Below are 22,199 nucleotides of genomic sequence, written 5' to 3' on the forward strand. Positions count from 1 at the left end.
TTTCCATGGCTCAATGATGAGATAATACCAGTAAGCAATTTATTAAAGAGCCTGCCATCCATCATTGGAATTTGGAACAATAATGATACATTGCAAATAAGTATTCATCCCAGGTTTTTTATTCCTCCTCACAAATTCCTTCAGCTCCAATATCTCTTCAGTAAATTAATAGTATTTTGGTCTTAGTCTTTTTGGAAACAAGCCAAGGAAAGAGAAGGCACCAGCAGCAGCTGTCACAAACCCAATGGTACTTATTGCTCGGTTGGCCTATAAGGAAACAGGAAACAAACAAAAAACACATCTTATTCTAAAAGCATCTCAGTGTCCTAAACCCCAGCTTTAGCTTGTTTCCTAAACTGAAGACCCATTTTAATGTACAATGGATGAATTTAAAACTCAATGCAAAATTAAAATTCTGTATGCAGATGAAATAAATTTATAATTATTATAATTATGACAAAGATAGCGATACACATAGGTAGAGATTCCTCATATTTTTATAGCTTCTGAGAGTTTAGAAACTCATTATGCCACAGTTCCTAATAATTGCCATAGTACCCCTGGGAGGTAGCATTACTCCTGTTTTGTAAAACTTGAGAAGTTAAAAGCGATTTGCCCGAGGGAGGTCGTACCACCAGGATGTTTAGATATAGTTCAGTCTTGAACCATGTGTTCTCCCCCTATGAAACCCCTACCCACTAAACACATACTGATTCTATATCAAGGTGAATATCCTGTGTGTGTGTGTGTGTGTGTGTGTGTGTGTGTGTGTGTGTGTGTGTATTGGTTGAGGGGTGTAGACATGATAAGAAAGTGGGAGCACTCATTCAAGAAGTCTATTAAAAACATGACAGCATTTGGATGGACCCGTGTGTGTGTGTGTGTGTGTGTGTGTGTGTGTGTTCCCTGACTTAATGTCTGTTAGGAAAATAATTCAGGGATGTGACTTGAGCTAAATACCTATAGGCTCTTATTTGGTAGATACACTTTCTATTTTGATAAACAAACTTCAAGAGAAGTCAATACTGATGTTAACTATCATGTCAAAAACTAATTTCTCATGTAGACAAACGAAAATAAACCACTCTCAAGCTCAACTGTCCATAAAGGAGCTCAGACATTTATATCTTTAAGGGTATTAATCATCGTCATGATGATGGAACTGATGAATATTCATGGTTTCATGGCACTCAACTAATATCGCCTTCCATCTGCAGTGCAATTTTATGACCCGAAGGTCACATTCAGATACTTCAGAGTCATCAGGTATTCTGAAAACAACAGTTATTCTCTGGGAGTTAAGAATCGGGCTTTCAAATAAAGCAAAACATTTTTCCTAAATTACTCTGGAGACCAGCCCCAATGCTGAAAAGCGTGACCCAGCTCACACTGGAGCATGCCCTCTGTCTAACCCACAGCCCTCCACCACGGAGCCTGCCACCCCCATATGCCACATAATGTTCCCTCGCTAACTGTGGGTTCCCTATGGGGAACAGGCAGCATGGGTTCTGGCCAGGACAGAAGCACAATGGCAAGAGTAGTCACTTCATTACATCATCCTGTGGTCTGTAGGGACGAGGCCTATAATTATAACTCCCTGCTCTGTTACCATCCCCAGTTGCCAAGGAGAATGACACTGGCAAACAACTGAAAAATCCTATTTTAGTTTACAATTCTAATTTAATGTATTTGGTTGGTTGGTTATTTCTTTTATTTGTAATTTTTAAATAGTTGCTACCTAAGTTGCTTCCCAGGAGAGAGTCAGAATTCACTATAGCATAGAGCTACCCACATAGCCCATGGGGAGCAAAACGGGGCTGGGAGATACAAGATACCAGACAAAATTCCAAAGAGGGGCAGAATCAATAATCAGACAGGGAGTAAGGATTATAAACCAAGCCCAAACCTCATGCAATTCCAGGCAGATGCTGAGATTCCAAGGAGGGCTGGATACAGGAACATATGGCAGGCAATGTAAAAACAGGAAGGTGCAATTGGTGTCTTTAAACAGAGATATCAAATGGCAGCAGAGGACAGCCCTGGGAAAATGGCAGGATCCTGTGGGTGCGGTGGCCCCAGCTAGATGCAGTCCTAACTCATTGGGTATCTTTCAGCCACTAGAAACATTACATGTGAGAGAAATCCCATAAATCTAAGAGACCTGGGGAGGGGACAGACAACTTGATCCTAACTCAAAATCCCCTGAGATTGCACAGGCAAGATACAATTATAATAAAGCCACTTCCAGCATACAGTTTCCCAAATCCCAAACATTTATTTTTTTCAAGTTGCATTCTAAATGGAAAAATCACATGTAATTTGGACAATCCCTTAGAGTTATGTGTAATGGGATCCGACCTGCAAGATTATAAAATCCCAGGATTTTTGTGGTGAAACAGCATGACCAAGAGCTTTTACTTCATGGCTGATTTAGGATTATAAGATCACCAAATCCTATCCTGCACACTTCATCCTTTACAGGGCTTTTGGGGTGGGGGGGCATGGTAAACACCCCATTCTGAGGATCTACATATACATGCCCAATGAAATGTTAGCTATAACTAAAGCAGCTGGGGCCAGACATCAGTGTAGCTGATGTCACAGATGACTGTAGGGGTTATCAAAATCCCTCTTCCTCCAAGACTCTAAGTCTGCAGTGCTATGCAAACAAACACAGTCAGGGTGTACTGTCTGTCAGCTTGTCCAGGCCCATTCAAGGGTGCTGCTATCTTCCACAAAGATAGACACATTTTAATAACTTGTTTAGATTCGAACAGTGAGAAATGTTGATTTTAGGAATTTGTAAAAATAAGGAAAAGACAAGCCACAGGCTGGAAGAAAACATTGGTGAAAGGCATATTTGATAAAGGATTGTTTTCCAAAATATGCTAAGAACTCTTAAAACTCAACAATATGAAAACAAGCAAGCAACCCAATTAAAACTGGGCTAAAGATCTCAAGAGACACATCACTAAATGTGATATGCAGGTAGCAAATAATACATGAAAAGATGTCCAACATCATACATATTTAAGGAATTGCAAATTAAAACAATGGAGATACAACCATGTACCTATCAGAATGGCTAACCTCCAAAACGCTGACAGTGCCAGATGCTAAAGATGTGGAGCAACAGGAGCTTTCGTTCATTGCCGGTGGGAATTCAAAATGGTACAGCCACTTTGGAAGACAGGTGGGCAGTTTCTTACAAAACTAAACATACTCTTATCGTATGATCCAACAATCATAATACTTGGTGTTTATCCAAATGAGTCAAAAATTTACATCCACAAAAAACCTACACACAAATGTTTCCAGCAGCTTTTTTCATAATTACCAAAACTGGGAAGCAGCCAAGATGTCCTTCAGTAGGTGAGTGGAAAAATAAACTGTGGTGCATCCAGACAAGGGAATATTATTCAGCAATAAAAAGAAATGAGCAACCAAACCATGAAAAGACATGGAAGAATTTTAAGTGCATATTGCTTAGTATGGTTTCAACTATATGACATTCTGGGAAAGATAAACTACAGGGCAGTAAAAAAAAAAAAAACAAAAATCAGTGGTTGCCAGAGATTTAGAGAAACAGGGAATGATTAAGCAGAGTATACAGGATGTCATTACACAGTTGTCAAAACCAACAGAATTTACAACATAAAGAGTGAACCCTAATGTTAAATATTTTAGGGGAAGAAAATTTTTTCCTTTACTCATAATAAGTTCTCAGCTGAGGCTCTGTAATAAGAGGAAAGCAAACAGAAGTTTATTAACATGTACATCTCATATACTCATGGGAGAAATTCAGGGAAGAGTAACTCAAAGAGAGAGAACAAACAAAACACAACGTTAGTAAAAGGAAAGGAATCATAAAGATCAGAGCAGAAATAAATGAAATAGAAACAAAGAAAACAATAGCAAAGATCAATAAAACTAAAAGCTGGTTCTTTGCGAAGATAAACAAAATTGTAAACCTTTAGCCAGACTCATCAAGAAAAAGAGGAAGAGGACTCAAATCAATAAAATTAGAAATGAAAAAGAAGTTACAGTGGACACCACAGAAATAGAAAGCATCGTAAGAGACTACTACAAGCAACACTATGCTAATAAAATGGGCAACCTGGAAGAAATGGACAAATTCTTAGAAAGGTATAACCTTCCAAGACTGAACCAGGAAGAAATAGAAAAAATGAACAGACCAATCACAAGCAATGAAATTGAAACTGTGAGTGAAAATCTTCCAACAAACAAAAGTCCAGGACCAGATGGCTTCACAGGTGAATTCTATCAAACATTTCGAGAAGAGCTAACACCCATCCTTCTCAAACTCTTCCAAAAAATTGCAGAGGAAGGAAAACTCTCAAACTCATTCTACAAGGCCACCATTACCCTGATACCAAAACCATGCAAAGATAATACAAAAAAAGAAAATTATAGACCAATATCACTGATGAATATAGATGCAAAAATCCCCAACAAAATACTAGCAAACAGAATCCAACAACACATTAAAAGGAGCATACACCATGATCAAGTGGGATTTATCCCAGGGATGCAAGGATTCTTCAATATACCCAAATCAATCAGTGTGATACACCATATTAACAAATTGAAGAATAAAAACCATATGATCATCTCAATAGATGAAGAAAAATCTTTCAACAAAATTCAACACCCATTTATGATAAAATCTCTCCAGTAAGTGGGCATAGAGGGAACCGACCTCAACATAATTAAGGCCATATATGACAAACCCACAGCAAACATCATTCTCAATGGTGAAAAACTGAAAGCATTTCCTCTAAGATCAGGAACAAGACAAGGATGTCCACTCTTGCCACTATTATTCAACATAGTTTTGGAAGTCCTAGCCATGGCAATCAGAGAAGAAAAAGAAATAAAAAGAATACAAATTGGAAAAGAAGAAGTAAAATCATCACTGTTTGCAGATGACATGATACTATACATAGAGAATCCTAAAGATGACACCAGAAAACTACTAGAGCTAATCAATGAATTTGGTAAAGTAGCAGGATACAAAATTAATGCACAGAAATCTCTTGCATTCCTATACACTAACAACAAAAGATCAGAAAGAGAAATTAAGGAAACAATCCCATTCACCATTGCAACAAAAAGAATAAAATAACTAGGAATAAACCTATCTAAGGAGGTAAAAGACCTGTACTCAGAAAACTATAAGACACTGATGAAAGAAATCAAAGATGACACAAACAGATGGAGAGATATACCATGTTCTTGGATTGGAAGAATCAGTATTGTGAAAATGACTATACTACCCAAAGCAATCTACAGATTCAATGCAATCCCTATCAAATTACCAATGGCATTTTTTACAGAACTGGAACAAAAAATCTTAAAATTTGTATGGAGACACAAAAGACCCCAAATAGCCAAAGCAATTTTGCAGAAAAAAAACAGAGCTGGAGGAATCAGACTCCCTTACTTCAGCCTACACTACAAAGCTACAGTAATCAAGACAATATGGTACTGGCACAAAAACAGAAATATAGATCAATGGAACAGGACAGAAAGCCCAGAGATAAACCCACGCACCTATGGTCAACTAATCTATGACAAAGAACGCAAGGATATACAATGGAGAAAAGACAGCCTCTTCAATAAGTGGTGCTGGGAAAACTGGATAGCTACATGTAAAAGAATGAAATTAAAACACTCCCTAACACCACACACAAAAATAAACTCAAAATGGATTAAAGACCTAAATGTAAGACCAGACACTATAAAACTCTTACAGGAAAACCTAGGAAGAACACTCTTTGACATAAATCACAGCAAGATCTTTTTTGACCCACCTCCTAGAGAAATGGAAATAAAAACAAAAATAAACAAATGGAACCTAATGAAACTTCAAAGCTTTTGCACAGCAAAGGAAACCATAAACAAGATGAAAAGACAACCCTCAGAATGGGAGAAAATATTTGCAAACGAATCAACGGACAAAGGATTAATCTCCAAAATATATAAACAGTTCATGCAGCTCAATATTAAAAAAACAAACAACCCAATCAAAAATGGGCAGAAGATCTAAACAGACATCTCTCCAAAGAAGACATACAGATGGCCAAGAGGCACATGAAAAGCTGTTCAACATTACTGGTTATTAGAGACATGCAAATCAAAACTACAATGAGGTATCACCTCACACTGGTTAGAATGGGCAACATCAGAAAATCTACAAACAACAAATGCTGGAGAGGGTGTGGAGAAAAGGGAACCCTCTTGCACTGTTGGTGGGAATGTAAATTGATATAGCTACTTTGGAGAACAGTATGCAGGTTCCCTAAAAAACTTAAAATAGAATTACCATATGACCCAGCAATCCCACTACTGGGCATATACCCAGAGAAAACCATAATTCAAAAAGACACATGACCCCAGTATTTATTGCAGCACTATTTACAATAGCCAGGTCATGGAATCAACCTAAATGCCCACTGATAGACAAACGGATAAAGAAGTTGTAGTACATATATACAGTGGAATATTACTCGGCCATAAAAAGGAACGAAATTGGGTCATTTGTAGAGACGTGGATGGACCTAGAGACTGTCATACAGAGTGAAGTAAGTCAGAAAGAGCAAAACAAATATCGTATATGAACACATATATGTGGAATCTAGAAAAATGGTACAGATTAACTGGTTTGCAATGCAGAAATAGAGACACAGATGTAGAGAACAAACGTATGGATGCCAAGGGGGGAAAGTAGCAGGGCGTGGTGGTGGTGGGATGAATTGGGAGATTGGGATTGACATATATACACTAATATGTATAAAATACATAACTAAGAACCTGCTGTATAAAAATAAATAAATAAAATAAGAAACAAAGAATTCAGGCTTATATAGCATCTTCAACAAAGAACAATAAATTTGTAGAGAAATGACAGGACAAAGGAAAGTGGTTCGCCTTCCAAGGGCAACAGTCTGTGGGAAGGTAAACATACAGGAAACTAATGGTAAACAGAGGCTTGTGAGTAGCTTGTTATGTAGATACCTCTAGTGCCCTCTCTAGGCTGATAAGGGCCTTACATTAACCACTGGTTGTCCCTGATGATTAACTTTTGTCCTTCCTGGTAGAGTGGGGAGGAGGAACACCTTTGAAAATTTATGTCCTGCTTTTAGGCAAATAGGGGGAGGGCAGAGAGCTTTTCTTGAATCTGCTTCTACTCAGTTGTCTCTCAATTGCTCAAAATAATCCTTATGCCAAAGTGACATATTTGGGGGTGGCATATTCTGGTTTCCTTCACTATGGACTCTGGTTGATAAGGATGTACCAATGTTGGTTCATCTTTTATAACAAATATACCACACTGCTGTAGGATGTTGACAGCGGGGAAGGATACATATATGTGTGTGGGAGGGGGCGTATGTGGGAACTCTCTATACTTTCAGCTCAATTTTGCTGTGAATTTAAAACTACTCTAAAAAGTAAAGTCCATTAATTTTTTTAAAAATACAGAAAAGTACAAAGAAGAAAAAGATGGGGCCACAATCTTCCACCTTTCTAACCTTTTTATGTATTTATAGTTTTTTAAATTGGGGAAAATACACAGCCATTTCCCAAGGGTACTGTTCTATGCTCAAGACCCCTAAGCCTTAAAGGGACCCTGAAAAACAAATCTAATATTAGTTATCATTAGTACTAACACTATTAATTATTGATAGTAATAAAAATAACAATTCGAGTGCTGTCGTTTGTTAGATCAACAGAATTTTACTGAAGAGTGTCAACAATGATCTATAAAATTGCTAAAATACTGAAATTAAAAGTAGTCTATGAAAGTACACTTTTTATTGGGATGAATAATATGTAACGGAGTATGCTACGAGACTTTAAAAATCTCTTACAATCTATAAAACAACCTCGGTTTATAGATTAGGAAACTGATAAACAATGTGTCCAAAGTCATCCACCTATGAAGTGGTGAAGATGGGGCTCTAGCTCAGATCAGCAGAATTCCAAAGCTTAGGTGTGTCCTTAAGGCTGTCACTACACCATCTTCATCAGAACCTACTAAAGAACAGTTCTATTAGTTGTTAAAAAAATGGTTGCTTTTCCATGGGTCTTGATCTGGGTATGAAAGGTGGAAAGATGACAGATTACAAGTGAGAGTCAAAGCAAAAAGATGGCTCTAATTCCTTTTGATTTAGCCACATTAAAAAAAAATACTGATTGAGTGCAGTGGACAACTTTGTCATTAACAAACTTTATTTCTTAGCTATACCACTACTTTTCAATGCAAAGGTGAGCTGAGACTTGTGTGCGTGTCCTCTGTGTTTTGGCTCAGAAGCAGTTTATTGCTACATGTGAATAGAACATTCATTATGGTAATGTACTTCCTAATAAAAATGAATTTCCAATTAAATTATTTCTTAATAAAAACAAATGTATCCTTTCATTATGTTCCATCTCCCATTTTCCCAAGCTTTCGTGAGCAGAATTGTAACTTCATTCCTCAGAATAGATATTTATACAACAGATTCACCATTTAAAGATACTGGAAGCCTTTATATATTCATTTTCTCACACCACTTTAATAAATCTTTAGGTTAAAACATCAATGATGGAATTGGATTGGTGGGAAGATAGGTAGGTGAAGGGCATGCCTTTAGTGAGGAATCTGACATACTACCGAATAGTGATGGTAAATAACAAAACTATAAGCTACTTCCTCTGGTGGGGGAAGTCCCCCACCAGGGACTTCCCTGGTGGCACAGTGGATAGGACTCCGAGCTCCCAATGCAGGGGCCCGGGTTCAATCCCTGGTCAGGGAACTAGATCCCACATGCATACCGCAACTAAGAGTTCGCATGCCACAACTAAGGAGCCCTGGAGCCGCAACTAAGGAGCCTGCCTGCTGCAACTAAGACCCGGCGCAACCAAAAAAATAAATAAATAATTTTTTTTTTAAAAGTCAATTAATCCACTGAAAATCGTCCAAAAGCTCAAATGAATCAAAGGATCGCCTTTGATGAATCAAAGGATTCATCAAAGGATCTCCTCAAAAGCACAACATTTCTTTGAAACTAGCATTGCAGGGAAACAGAAGAAATTTACAAAGCCACCAAGCTATGGCATCAGTTAGCCTCTTTCAGCTAATGGAAAAGAATCTCACTATTACCATCTATGTTTTCGGCAAATGAACTCCCTCTCAAAAATGTCAGCATTCTTTTCAGCATATTTTTTTCAGTATATAAAGTTACTGATTTAATTGCTGTATGGTGGGGTAATGGGAAAAAACTGAAGGACAGAGGGCAATAAGAATGACAGAAAGCTATGGTCTTGACTCTGCTTCAAGTCCCTTCTAACCCAAATTCATGATACGAATGTTCTAGTCTCAGTTTGGTCATGAAATTGCTGCATGACTTTGGGCAACTCGATTCCCTCCTTTGTCCTTCAGTGTTCTCATATTTTCTTGTTCTTTTCCATTTGTTTGAGGCCTGAAAATTTGACCATAGTCAGTAGCTATTATTTTCCCAATGTAAGAAACTTCCATTTCTCCTAGAGAAAACTCACCTGCTCTGAAACTCCTTCTCCATAGCGGAGCAAAGTCACAAAATGCTCACAGTTGTTGACAAATAAGTCATACTCCACCTCCTGTCCAGCAACAAACTCTGACCGTTGCATGACTTCTTCCACAGGGAGTGGTGGGTATGTTTCATCGTATTTATTGTTTATTCTGTATGTGTCATTTCCCACAACATCCTTCAAAAGCTGCATCTTCACCAGGGCCTTTCTGCTGAATACAGACTTGGCGCTTGTAAATGATGCAGAAATGCCATCGTCTATAAGGAGAATTCTGGTTAGCAAGATATAGCGACCCAGCCCAGTGAACTCCACTGCCATCCTAACTTATCCTCAAACCAGAAACCATTTAATCTTACTAACTGTAAACCCTCATTCTCTAATTTATCACTAACACTTATTCAATTACTATATGAGTGAGAATATAAGAAAACTTTTTGAAAATCTGTATCTACCTATCTTTTTGAAAATTTATAGAACAAATTGGGTGTGAAAACTCTACCTATTTTTGAGGAATAAGTTCTCTATCAATTGGTATTATTATTAGGGATATTGGCATATGTTTCTAACAAAGTACAGGTAAGATCATTGCCCCCTTTTTCTATGACGCTGTCTATTTTTCAGCATTTGAACACTTCCAAACTAATACCATTGGGCTTAGCACTAGTGCATTATGATTATTGCTCTTGTCCTGCATCTAAGCAGCACTCCTTACCCCCAGCTCTGTTTTGACACTTGCTCTTTTAATTAGGCTTCACTTTGAAACCTGCAGGGGACCCCAGTCTTCTGAGAGGTAAGTTGGGGTCAGGCGGGGGCCCTGCCTTTGTTTTGCTAGTTCCTTTAGCCAAGAAACTAAGTCCTAAAACTAAACCTAATGTAGTCGGCACTGTCCACGCTATGTGGCCCCTAGCTGCGCCCTACCCACCTGTCACAATGCCCCATGCCCTACCACTCCATCTTACGGCCTCTATTAGTAAGCATTGGTCTAGACTGCCTGAAACCTCTGTATCCTGGTGTGCCGTGGTCGGCGTCTGAGGCATCTGATTCCTTAGTGTTCAGCTTTAACACCAGGCCCTAGGCCCTCTCCATCTGCCCAAGACTGCTATGCTTGGCCATTGTTCAAGTAAAACATGAGATGAAGGGTCTCTGTATAACCAGTGTTATGACACTTTTCCTTTCAGTAATGACTAAAAGCAAACTTTTTTTTCCACTCCTCTTTTTTTTCTCTCCTTCAAAATCCTTTTCATTGGAGCAGCATTTCCAGTTAATTATCTTACACGTTGGAGGTTCTTACACATTACAAGTTCATAGGACACATATATCCTAGTTAGAATTATTCAATTTTTTTTTTTTTTGACTAGTTTGATGCAATCAATTTACCGATGAGAAAATCAAAGCTTGGAGAGATAAACTGGTTTGTGGAACATCCCACAAGTAGTTAACAGAAACAGGAATTTAACTTCAGTCTACAGGATCAATCAAAGCTCAGTGCTTGAACCACATTAAGATGGAGCTTAAGATGGGAAAAAAGAAAACTGCACAAAAACCTCATATTATTTTCAAAATGTGAAAACTGCAGAGATAATGTAAAGAATTGCTTAGTGTTAATTATTAGACTCTACAGAATGAATGGCTCTGTATCGTAAATGTCATTTTATTTGCCATTTCCACTTCCAGTATTCTAGAACAAGAGGCAAATAACTCAAAATCTTGCAAAAAATCACTTCATTAACAGTTCTCAGAAGCTCTCAAGATAGTAAGACTTAGGCCTATAAACACTTCTTTATAAAGGTATCTTGAGGAAAAAATATTCTAGGCTATTTGTTATTTGCATACATTTTTTCTTAATAATTTGTGCTCATTTCTAAACCTGTAGAAAATACAGAAAAATACAGCATAAACACATAAATAAATATAAACCACCTATTATCCTGCCACTCAGAAATAACTATTATTATTATTTTGATGTATTTGTACTGTCTTTAATTATCATTTGTTTATGTGTGTGTATATGTTTGCATTAACATGTATGTGTGTATATATGATTTCTTTGCACACCAGGTACCATATTACACAATGCACTTTTAATCTGGAATTTTCCAATAGCTATCATACAAGATCATCTTTCATGCAATTAAAGATGTCCAGAAATGATTTTTAGCTGTTAAAGTATTATTGTTTTAGTCTACTAAGCACCCCATCTTACCACTGTTTCTTTCTTTCTGGAAAAGACTCTTTCTAGGCCAGTCATACTATCCTATTCCTGGACACAGTGATGGTTCAGTGATGGACATGGGACCCACACCAGACAATTAGAGTCATTCTCCATGATTTTTCTAACTGCAATGGGCAGGGAGTAACTCTCTCCTGTGGGTCACAAGCCTATAAGGATGAGAGCCTAAGGATGCTTATGGTCATCAGTTCAGCTTCTTAGACATAGCCTGGGATAATGAAGACAATATATAGAAAAAGAATGCAGATGTGGGATGGAGAATTTTGATAGTGTTCAAGCCCCTAGATCCGGGCATCCCTGAGGCCAGCACCATCTCTACTCTTTCTGTAGTTTCCTTCACTGAAGCAATGAATTTGCCTTTTTGTTTAAGTGAATTTGAATTTGATTTATGTTACTTGCAACTAAAAAATTCTGCCAAACACAGACACCTAATATCTTGTGGCTAAATCATAATTCACTTAACCATTCCCTTGCTGGCCATTGATCCATTCTGTTTTTTAAACCATCATAAATGAGATAGAAGTGAACATCCTCATACGCAAATATTAAATAAGTATTTCTAAAAGTATTCCCCAAGAATAGATTCATAGAGGTAAAATTACAGGGTCAGAGCATATGAACTCCTATAAGACTCTTAGCACATATTGTTAAATTGTTTTTGCGAACAATTTTATCAACTTATATTTCTGTCAACAGTATCCTTGTGTTTATTTCATTATACCTTTATCAACAGATTATCATTTTTTTAAAATTTTGCTAATGTGAGAGGCATAAAATCTGTCATTTTATTTTGTAATTCCTAGATGACTGAAAAGCTGAAACCTTTAAAAATGGGTATTGGGGGGCTTCCCTGGTGGCGCAGTGGTTGAGAATCTGCCTGCCAATGCAGGGTACCCGGGTTCGAGCCCTGGTCTGGGAGGATCCCACATGCCGCGGAGCAACTAGGCCTGTGAGCCACAATTACTGAGCCTGCGCGTCTGGAGCCTGTGCTCCTCAACAAGAGAGACCGCGATAGTGAGAGGCCTGCGCACCGCGATGAAGAGTGGCCCCCACTTGCCGCAACTAGAGAAAGCCCTCGCACAGAAACGAAGACCCAACACAGCCAAAAATAAATATATAAATAAATAATAATTTTTTTAAAAAATGGGTATTGGATTTTTGTCTTCTACAAACTGTTCACAATCTTTTACCCATTTGTTTGTTGGGATTTGGGTGTTCACTGTTCGCTCAGCTTAAGGAACTCTTTCCCCAAATATCACATGCTGGGTTTCTTCACCTCTTTCAAGTCATGTCTCAAATGTTACTTTCTCATGAGATTTTCCTGACCAGCTAATTTAAAACTACAGCAGCCACAACTCCCCAGCACTTCCTATCCTGCTTCTATGATTTTCTCCATTATCACTTATCTCTAATCTAACATTACTTTCTGTATTTTGTTCATGCTCCCTCTCTCAGGCTTGCTCTCTCCCTCTCTCGCTCTCTCCCTCTCTCCCTCTCTCTCTGTCTCTGTCTCCCTCTCTCTCCACTAGAATGTAAGCTCCACTATGTAGGGACTGGCTTATGTATCCCTAGCATTTAGAATAGCCTTTGGCACATACTGGAAAATCTATAAATAGATGTTGAATGAATTTAAATAATCTATTTGTATTATATATAAAGACATTGTGACTCTTGTCATGTTTGTGGCAAATATTTTCCCCAGCTGAGTATTTACTTTTTAACTGTGTTTTTTTAATCCAGAGGTTTAAAATTTTAATGTTAATTGGCTTTTGTGATTTCTTCAATGCCACTTTATTCTTAGAAGGTCCTTCTGTAAACCTAGATCAGTTGGATTTATCTACTTTCTACATTTTATTTCTAGTCTGTTTTATTTTATGATTTTGTTCATGATTCCTTCTTGTAACAAGAAAACTAAAAAGCTCCCAGGAGCTTCTGGAAACAAACCTTACCTAGAGGTGCTATGTTGATAACATATCCGTCACCCAAGTACAGTGCCCAGTGTTGATAGCCAGGACGAAACACTTCAATCAAGTCACCTGGCTGAGGGTTGCCAGGATAGTTCAAACTAAAGCAATCATTAAACACCATCTGCAACGACAGACACAAAGAAGATCTAGCTGATATGACTTGGCAAAAGAAAATCAGTTCAAGACTTCTATAGAAACATGGCAATACAGAATTTCTTGGGATCGCATTTCTTATTAAATACTTAGATTCACACCACTGTCCTTTTCTTTCAATGATTCCTACACGGAATTATGTGTGCACACATGGACAAGTGGAGAAAGAATTTCTCTACTATTGCTTAATTTTCTATAGCAATGCTTCTCATACTGATTAACCCCAGGGCTCCTTTATTATAATAAGCATTTCATGATAATATCTGTTTTACTATATAAATGCTCAGTTCATGACTACACAAAAAATATAATAAAGCACTTAGCATGAAAAAGTCAGGATTCAGAAGCAGAAGATCAGAAGTCTTTCAGCCTTTCATATAGTGACTTAGTAAAATCAAAAAGAGGTTTGGGTGGACACTAACATTCTGTGCAAAAATATACTTTATCTTGCAAAACTTACTCTGTGCTTTAAGCGGACACAAGTTCCAGGCTCAGATGAGTGTCCAGTCAGATATTCAGGCATAGTGTAGGACACAGGACCTTTCTTCCTTGTGCTGAACTGTGCTGTGCAGACCCAGGGACACTGGACTCCACCTGAAACCATATACAAGTCCCTGTGTCCCTGTCCTTTGAAGAAAAAGGCTTTTGCTTTAATCTCCCAGGCTTCCCCTGAGTCTTAAAAGGCTGGCTCAAGAGTTAATGATTAGGAAAGGTGAAGAGGTAGAAAAAAAGAATAGCTGTTGGGTGGGGAAACTGGTAAAAATTTAGACTATAAATCAGCCAGATAGCGGACTCACCGAACTTCCAGTTCCCTGAAATATATAGATAAATATCTGACACACATTCCTAAGTTGTTTTTACAGGAAGCAGAACCCCACCAGGTGAAAACTACTGACTTTAAGCACATAGACCCAGACTGGTTGAAACCAGAAGATTAACGATGCTTGAAACTTCACCTTGATGCCAACCAAGCCAAGAATTGAGCACAAGCTGATCACACATCCTGTGGCCCCTCCCTCACCTTGCCTTTAAAAACCCTTCCCTGAAAGCCATTGGGGAGTTCAGAACTTTTGAGCATAAGCTGCCCATTCTTCTTGCTTGGCACCCTGCAATAAATACTGTACTTTCCTTCACCACAACCCAGTGTCAGTAGGTTGGCTTTGTTGCATGTCAGGCAAGGGGACCCAAATCCAAGTTCGATAACACACCCTCTAAATATCAGTAAATGCCCTTTGTCATTATGACAACCACAAACACCCCCACAGATTTCCACCGCTCCCCAACTGCCCCACTTACTGTCTGATTCCTCATTTCTGATTCCCAAAACAGCGCAAGGCGGTTGATGCAGAAGGGGGACAACTTGGAAGGTTGGGGAGTTCATCATATTGATGGGTATGTCTGAAAATTCAGAGTTTGGTGAATTTTTTTCCTTTTAAGTCAGTAGTTTTCAGAAAGAACATATAAGTCTCTGATGGTTGATTTTTATGGAACATTACATTTTCTATGTACAGCATCCAAGTAGAATGACTCAGCAAGAGGAAGTTATGTACATTCATTGATAATCAAAAGGAGATTTCATGCTACATCCACGTTGAATATCTAATTGACAACAGAGTATTCCTCTGCATCTCTCACTCTAATGTAGATACGCATACTCATTTACAAAATAAACCCAAGTGCCAGAAAGGGAAACTTCCAAATCATCTAAATTATAGTTATAATAGCATAGGCAAAGAGCTTGGGGATACAGACTATCATTTTCCTGGCACACTAAAAGTCTTTTTTACAACAATTAATATTGGGAGGGTGTTTTCCCAAGTATTTGTAGGCCATCTGTTGAAAACTTCAATCATCATACTGTCACAGAAATGAGGCCAAATGCAAGCTGCCCATCTGTTGAAAAATAACTATTAAAACAACTTTATGGGGCTTCCCTGGTGGCGCAGTGGTTGAGAATCTGCCTGCCAGTGCAGGGGACACGGGTTCGAGCCCTGGTCTGGGAAGATCCCACATGCCGCAGAGCAACTGGTCCCGTGAGCCACAACTACTGAGCCTGCGCGTCTGGAGCCTGTGTTCCGCAACAAGAGAGGCCGCGATAGTGAGAGGCCCGCGCACCACGATGAAGAGTGGCCCCCGCTCGCCGCAACTAGAGAAAGCCCTCGCACAAAAACGATGACCCAACACAGCCAAAAATAAATAAATACATAAATAAATAAATAAATTAAAAAAAAAAACTTTATGGAAACTATTAAGTCTAACCACCCTCTCAAATATGTTTGAGTCTTATTAATATGGCAGTTCACAATTTGGTCACATGGTCACTAAAAGGAAAAATGGATACTATACTATGATATAAACAAACACATTTCCCATGAAAAGGAATCAGCAAGCACACACAGCTGCCTGTTAGCATTCAGAGACCTAGCCAAGCTTACAATAATAACCACCATTTGAACAGAAAGTACTTTGTAGTGTAAAGTTTTTTTCAAGTGCACTATTCAATTAACACTAATTCAGTTTTTAAAAAATCTACCATGATTTGAGTTTATTATGTTATTATCCCATTTTACAGCTAAAAAGTGATAGTAGCAAATGCCAACCTTTTTAAAATACTCCCTGAAACACTTGTATTATAAAATACGGAGGGAAAAATAACTAGCCTAGGTGTGAGAGACATGAGCTCTTGTTTCAGGTCTTCTCCATGCTAGTTCTGTCACTTTGGGACTTAAATGTAAAATATAAAATTATAAAACATAGAGGGAAAAATACATAGGAGAAAATCCTCAGGATCTAGGGTAAACAAAGAGTTCTTAGACTTGACACCAAAAGTACTATTCGTAAAAGGAAAAACTGACAAATTGGATGTCCTCAAAATTTAAAACTTTTGCAGCACGGAAGACTCTATTAAAAGGACAAAAAGGCAAGCTACAGAGCAGGAGAAAATTTTTGAAAACTACATATCCGAGAAAGGACCAATATCAGGAACATACAAAGAACTCTCAAAACTTAACAATTAAGAAGCAAAGAATACAATTAGAACTTGAGCAAAAGACACAATGACACCTTTTATCACAGAAGAGCCGCAGATGTCAAGCCATGTTATACATCATTGGCCATTAGGGATATTTAGATTAAAACCATGATAGCACTACATACGTATCACAATAGCTAAATTAAAAAACTGTGACCAGAGAAAATGCTGGCAAGAATGTGGAGCCACCGGATCACTCATTCACTGCTGTTGATAATATAAAATGTTGCAGTCACTCAAAGCAGTCTGGAAATTCCTTTAAAAACTTAACTTGTAACTAAAACATGGTCCAGCAATTGCACTCCTAGGCATTTATCCCAGAGACTGAAGGCATTAAAGACGTATATTCGCACAAAAACCTGTACACGAATGTTTATAGCATAATAGCCCAAAACTGGAAACAACCCAGATGGCCTTCCATGGGTGAACAGTAAACAATTTGTGGTACACCCATACCATGGAACACTACTCCTAAGGAATAAAAAAGAACAAACTATTAATAAATGCAACAACACAAGCAAGGATGAATCTCTAGAGAACTGTGCTGAGTGAAAAGAGCCAGTGACATGACATGTTATATATATGATTCCATCTATACAACATTTTGACATGACCTAATTATAGAAACAGAGAACTAATAATGGTTGCCAGGGGTTAAGGAAGTGGTAAGAAGGAAGTGGGTGTGGCTATAAAAAGGCAACATATGGGGCTTCCCTGGTGGCACAGTGGTTGAGAATCTGCCTGCCAATGCAGGGGACACGGGTTCGAGCCCTGGTCTGGGAAAATCCCACATGCTGCGGAGCAACTAGGCCCGTGAGCCACAACTACTGAGCCTGCGTGTCTGGAGCCTGTGCTCCGCAATAAGAGGGGCCGTGATGGTGAGAGGCCCGCGCACCGTGATGAAGAGTGGCCCCCACTCGCCGCAACTAGAGAAAGCCCTCCCACAGAAACGAAGACCCAACACAGCCAAAAATAAATATATATTAAAAAAAAATAAAGAAGCCCCCCCCAAATAAAAGGCAACATATGAAAGATGCTAGGGGTGGTGGAATGCTCTGCCTCTCCATGTGGTCCAAGTCAATAACCTGTTTGTGATACTGCAGTGTGGTTTTGCAAGATGTTACCACTGGGGATAACCCAGCAAAGGTAAAAGGGATCTCTCTGTATTATTTCTTACAGCTGCATGTGAATCTACAATTACCTCAAAATAAAAATCTTTAATAAAAAAATAAAATCAATGTATTTTTTTCGTACAGAGCATAGAAGAGGACCAATATGGGGAAGTTACAATGAGGCAGCTTTTAGCTGTATACATGGAAAATTTCTCTTTTGTTGAAAGTGATCCAACAATGGAATGGAGCACCTTGTACAGATATCAGTCTCTGTCACTGGGAATGTTTACACACAGTCACAGTTGATAAAAATAAGATTTCCATGGTGGGGGGTGGGTAGCGCTGGTAAGGTGAGGAGGCCTTCCAAGGTCCCTTCCACCTCTAGTGTTCATCTCATTCTATTTCCCAGTAACTGTGCAATCCTCAAATCAACAGCACAAAGTAGATATAATTATTTCCCCCATTTTAAATATGAGGAACCTGATGTTCACAGCAGTTCAGGGATTCATCCAAAGTTACACAGTGGGAAAGGGCAGAACCCACATGTGGACTCAGATTAGCCTACGTCCAAGGTCAGGCTCCTCATCCGTAACTGCTTGTCCCCATGTGCACTATACCTCCTCCCTTGCTGGCCTTTCTGCAGCCCTTCTTGCACGCTGTGAGACTGGGTAACAGTTGTGAGCTGATGATTACAATCACCTTTTTTACAGATGAGGAAACTGAGACTCAGATGAATTAAGTATCAGAACTAAAAGTCACACAGGTAGTAACTGACAGAACTAGAATTCAATCCCAGGTCTGTCTTCTTATTCCAGACTGCAGGCTGCTTCCTTACTCCACTGATTAACATCACTAGCCAAAGGAATTGCTACTAAACAATATTTCATCTTTTCCCCCTTCTCAAATATTCATTAGATATGCAAAAGCATAATGTATATTTCATAAGACAACACAGGAAGTTTTTAAACATTCATATGTGGAACCAGTGAGTAATAGGAAGTGGAGCCTTGGGGAACCCCTGTTCTTCTGCAGGGGAGGTGTGAAGGTGAGAAGCTTCTAGAAGCGTTTAGAAGGTTCCCAGACTCATACCTTAGGGAAATGGCTAAAACCTGTCTGCTTGGGTAATTTGATTTACATGGACATCTACCCATTCCATTCAAGTGCAAGTGTGTTATGTAGTGCTTCATGAACATGATAATACAGAACAAATTAAAGATACATTTGTAAGTCCTCCGCTGAAATCTGTGTGTCACCTTTAAGGTGTACCTTAAAGTGCACCTTTAAAAGTACTTTAACAGTTCATCTGCACAGAATTGTTTGACTAGTTTATAATAAAGAGTGTCTGCAATCTTTGTACAAGAAACTTCCTGTTTCATGCCAAAACAAGCTGCCTTGTTTATAGCTCCTTGTTGGTCCCCTGGGATGCATCAAAAGAAATAACGGCCCCCTGCACAGATAGGGTCAGGCTGATTAACTGCTGCTTGTGTCCCTGGGGCCACCTGTGTAACAAGAATACTAAGAGCACTTTTTCACAAACTACTCCCAAGGATGCTATTGGCAGTCTAAAACATGAGCACGGGCTACCCCTACAGTCCAACAGTCTCCCAATTCAATTTGGACCATTTTCCACTCAAGCTGCATTTTTCATCCATAGCCCGGCCACACTGAGATGGCTCCACGAAGCCCTGTGCTCCCAGAACGGCTAATTCACAGACCCTCAGAGCTGCCAGTATCCTTGTTCCGACATCCTCTCCCTACAGCTGAGGGTTCCAACTCCCAGCCAAATGAACCATCCTCAGCCATTGCCCCCTCATTCCTCGCTTGGAATCCCTCCATGGATCCCCCTGTCGACTCCGAATCTCGCTCCCTCTGTAATTAATGTAATCCCTACGTTCTAGGCAAACCAAACAAACCATTATTCCTCACTCTCACCTGGAGTTATGTGGCTAATACCGAAACTTCTACCTGGAATGCGCTGCCCATTTCCAAATGACCCACTCTTAAGGATCCAGATCAGATGTCACCTCCTCCCCAAGGTCCACCTCCTCTCAGCCACAAGTGACGTCTCCTTCCGAGCTACCACTACTCCTTTATCTCTCTAACGCCCATTGCGTTTCCTACACCTGCGGGAGTTACTGCTGTCTGGGGAATTTTCTCTTCTGCTCCATGTGGAGGGCTGGTTCCTGTTTATCTCTACACCTGCAGTTTGCTGCAGAGTGCCTGTCACAAATAACTGCCCAGGGAATGTTTAATAAATGAAGGAACGAGGATCCCGAGCCCAGGGAGGACAGAGCGGCTGGGCTTTTCCAGCACATAAATTACATTAATAGTCCTGAATGCCAAAGTGATATCACCATTCATAGTTCCAAAACCTAATATATTATAATAATAAATACTTATATCATTATTCACACTCATTTCAGTGAGGACGGTGGATAGAAGGCCTTAGTAAGCAAGACGAGGTCCGGTCCTGGTTCTGCCACTTGATAGCTGTGTCACACGGGAAAGCGAGTCTCTCTTTCCCCATGGACTCTGTTCTCCCACTTGCAAAAAAAGAAAAAGGGGGGCGGGGGGGGGGGGAGAAGGGACATGGATTAAATGAGACGCTCTCTACTGGTCCTTGGGGCTCTCTCGTCTGAGAGTCGGCTCAGCAAGGCTGTCCGGGGTCCTAGAGGTCCTCCCTCCCCCTCCCCAGCAAACCTCACTCTGAAGCCTGGGCTGTTCCCCCCACCGGTGGCAGCGGCGAGGGTCCTGGGGTCGCGCCGGCCACGCCGCTGCTGCCCCTCCAGTTAGCGGCCGGGGGTCCACTCCATCTGCGCCCGGGGGAGGGCACGGCGGCAGCGGCGTTACTACCGGTAACCAGGGCCGGCCTCCAGCGCCAACGCCACCCCGCCCCCGAGGCCCCGGCGCTCCGACGCTGCCGCGCACGCTCGCTGCTCCTGCCGCCCGGGCCGGCCTGCGCCACCGCCTGGGGACCCTCCGCCCGCCCGCCCGCCTCCGTCCCCTCCGCAGCCCTGGGAGTACCGACACCACACCTGCTCTCCGCCCGCAGACACACACACAAACCCAGCCGCCGCCGAAGCGCAGCCCCAGCGCGGTAACTAACCGAGGACACCCTGCCCCGCCACTGGGACGTTCCTGCATCAAACTTTCCCGGTACCAAGGGCTGGTCTAGGCGCGGCGGTTGTACCGTTAACTTGTCTTGTTGAGCCCAGAAATATTCGCGAGCATGAATACACATTGCGTCCTCTAGGAGTGAGCCCCTCCTCACTCTACACAAATTCCTCTGAGGCAGCAGAAAGGATCCTGGTCCCTGTGCCCCAAGAAAGCATCTCAGTCTAAGCTAAGGTGGGAGGAGGGAGTGGCCTTAAAAAAAACCTCCCTGCTTCCCACCACACATACCTACAAAATGTGTACCCGGGAGCCAGTTCCGGCGCCCAGGACTGTGGGGACACACGGGGACCCCACCCCCTTTGGACTCCTCCCTGTCAGCCCTCTGCAGCCTAAGATCAACTTCAGAAGTGGGAGGAGGGCGGAAAGGAGGAAAGAAGGGTGCCTAGGGCCCTAGACGTCCAGGCACCAGTTTCTCCCAATGGGAAATTTACCTGGCTCCGTCCGATGGGGCCTTCCTTAAAGACACGACTCCCTCGGGTAGCCCATTCCCCTCCCCACTTGCCCTGCCCTGTCCCTGACAAAGGTCTGGTTCTAGATAGAGGAGCAGAGCAAGTCCCTTATTCTGCGCAACTCGAGACTCAGGTGCGCACGTGACAGGGCAGGGCCTAACTGCCTCTCTTTCAGGCCATGGGCCAGCAGAGTCCTCCAGGAATATAGCTGTAAGAGTTTAAAAATAAAGCTGGGCATGAAGAGTATCCATTTTCTCCTTGCTAAAAAAGGGAGGCCAGGAATAACAAACCAGCTAAGTAAGGAAGGCCCGCAGACTGCTAAGTGAACTTTTTGGAGCACAGCACAAGGACTTGCCTTCAAACAAGTCGTACCCTAGATTTTTACCCTGATATAAATGGACTCTCAGCTAAAAGGAAGGATTTTTTCCCCACTGATTCAAAGGCTGAAATAGCTCTCTATTTTTATGTTGTTTTGTCCCAATGGGATAAGAACTACCTAAAGATGCAGCC

The 22,199-nt window shown here is 40.5% G+C and overlaps 1 protein-coding gene across 14 annotated transcripts; it reads right to left on the reverse strand.

Annotated features, from left to right (window-relative positions):
- Positions 1 to 17: 17 nt before the first annotated feature.
- Positions 18 to 21,820, reverse strand: PLAAT1 (phospholipase A and acyltransferase 1). Of its 14 annotated transcripts, XR_014245009.1 has the most exons (8): positions 21,672 to 21,792; positions 20,463 to 20,609; positions 15,220 to 15,321; positions 14,384 to 14,517; positions 13,753 to 13,891; positions 9,562 to 9,830; positions 1,907 to 2,117; positions 18 to 267 (listed from the first exon to the last, which is right to left on the reverse strand). XR_014245009.1 is itself a non-coding variant. In XM_082393366.1 (7 exons), the coding sequence occupies exons 2-7, from the start codon at positions 20,482 to 20,484 to the stop codon at positions 166 to 168; spliced, it is 750 nt and encodes a 249-aa protein (XP_082249492.1). In that variant the 5' UTR covers positions 20,485 to 20,609; positions 21,672 to 21,791; the 3' UTR covers positions 18 to 165. The 14 variants fall into 14 exon arrangements, 13 of the variants coding, with proteins under 13 accessions (XP_082249492.1, XP_082249484.1, XP_082249490.1 ...); XM_082393366.1 differs by lacking the exon at positions 1,907 to 2,117 and having other exon boundaries at positions 20,481 to 20,609; positions 21,672 to 21,791; XM_082393358.1 differs by lacking the exon at positions 1,907 to 2,117 and having other exon boundaries at positions 21,672 to 21,791.
- Between the last annotated feature and the right edge of the window lie 379 nt (positions 21,821 to 22,199).

Source organism: Balaenoptera borealis (genome assembly GCF_965194805.1).
Source record: "Balaenoptera borealis genome assembly, chromosome: 5".
NCBI lineage: Eukaryota > Metazoa > Chordata > Mammalia > Artiodactyla > Balaenopteridae > Balaenoptera > Balaenoptera borealis.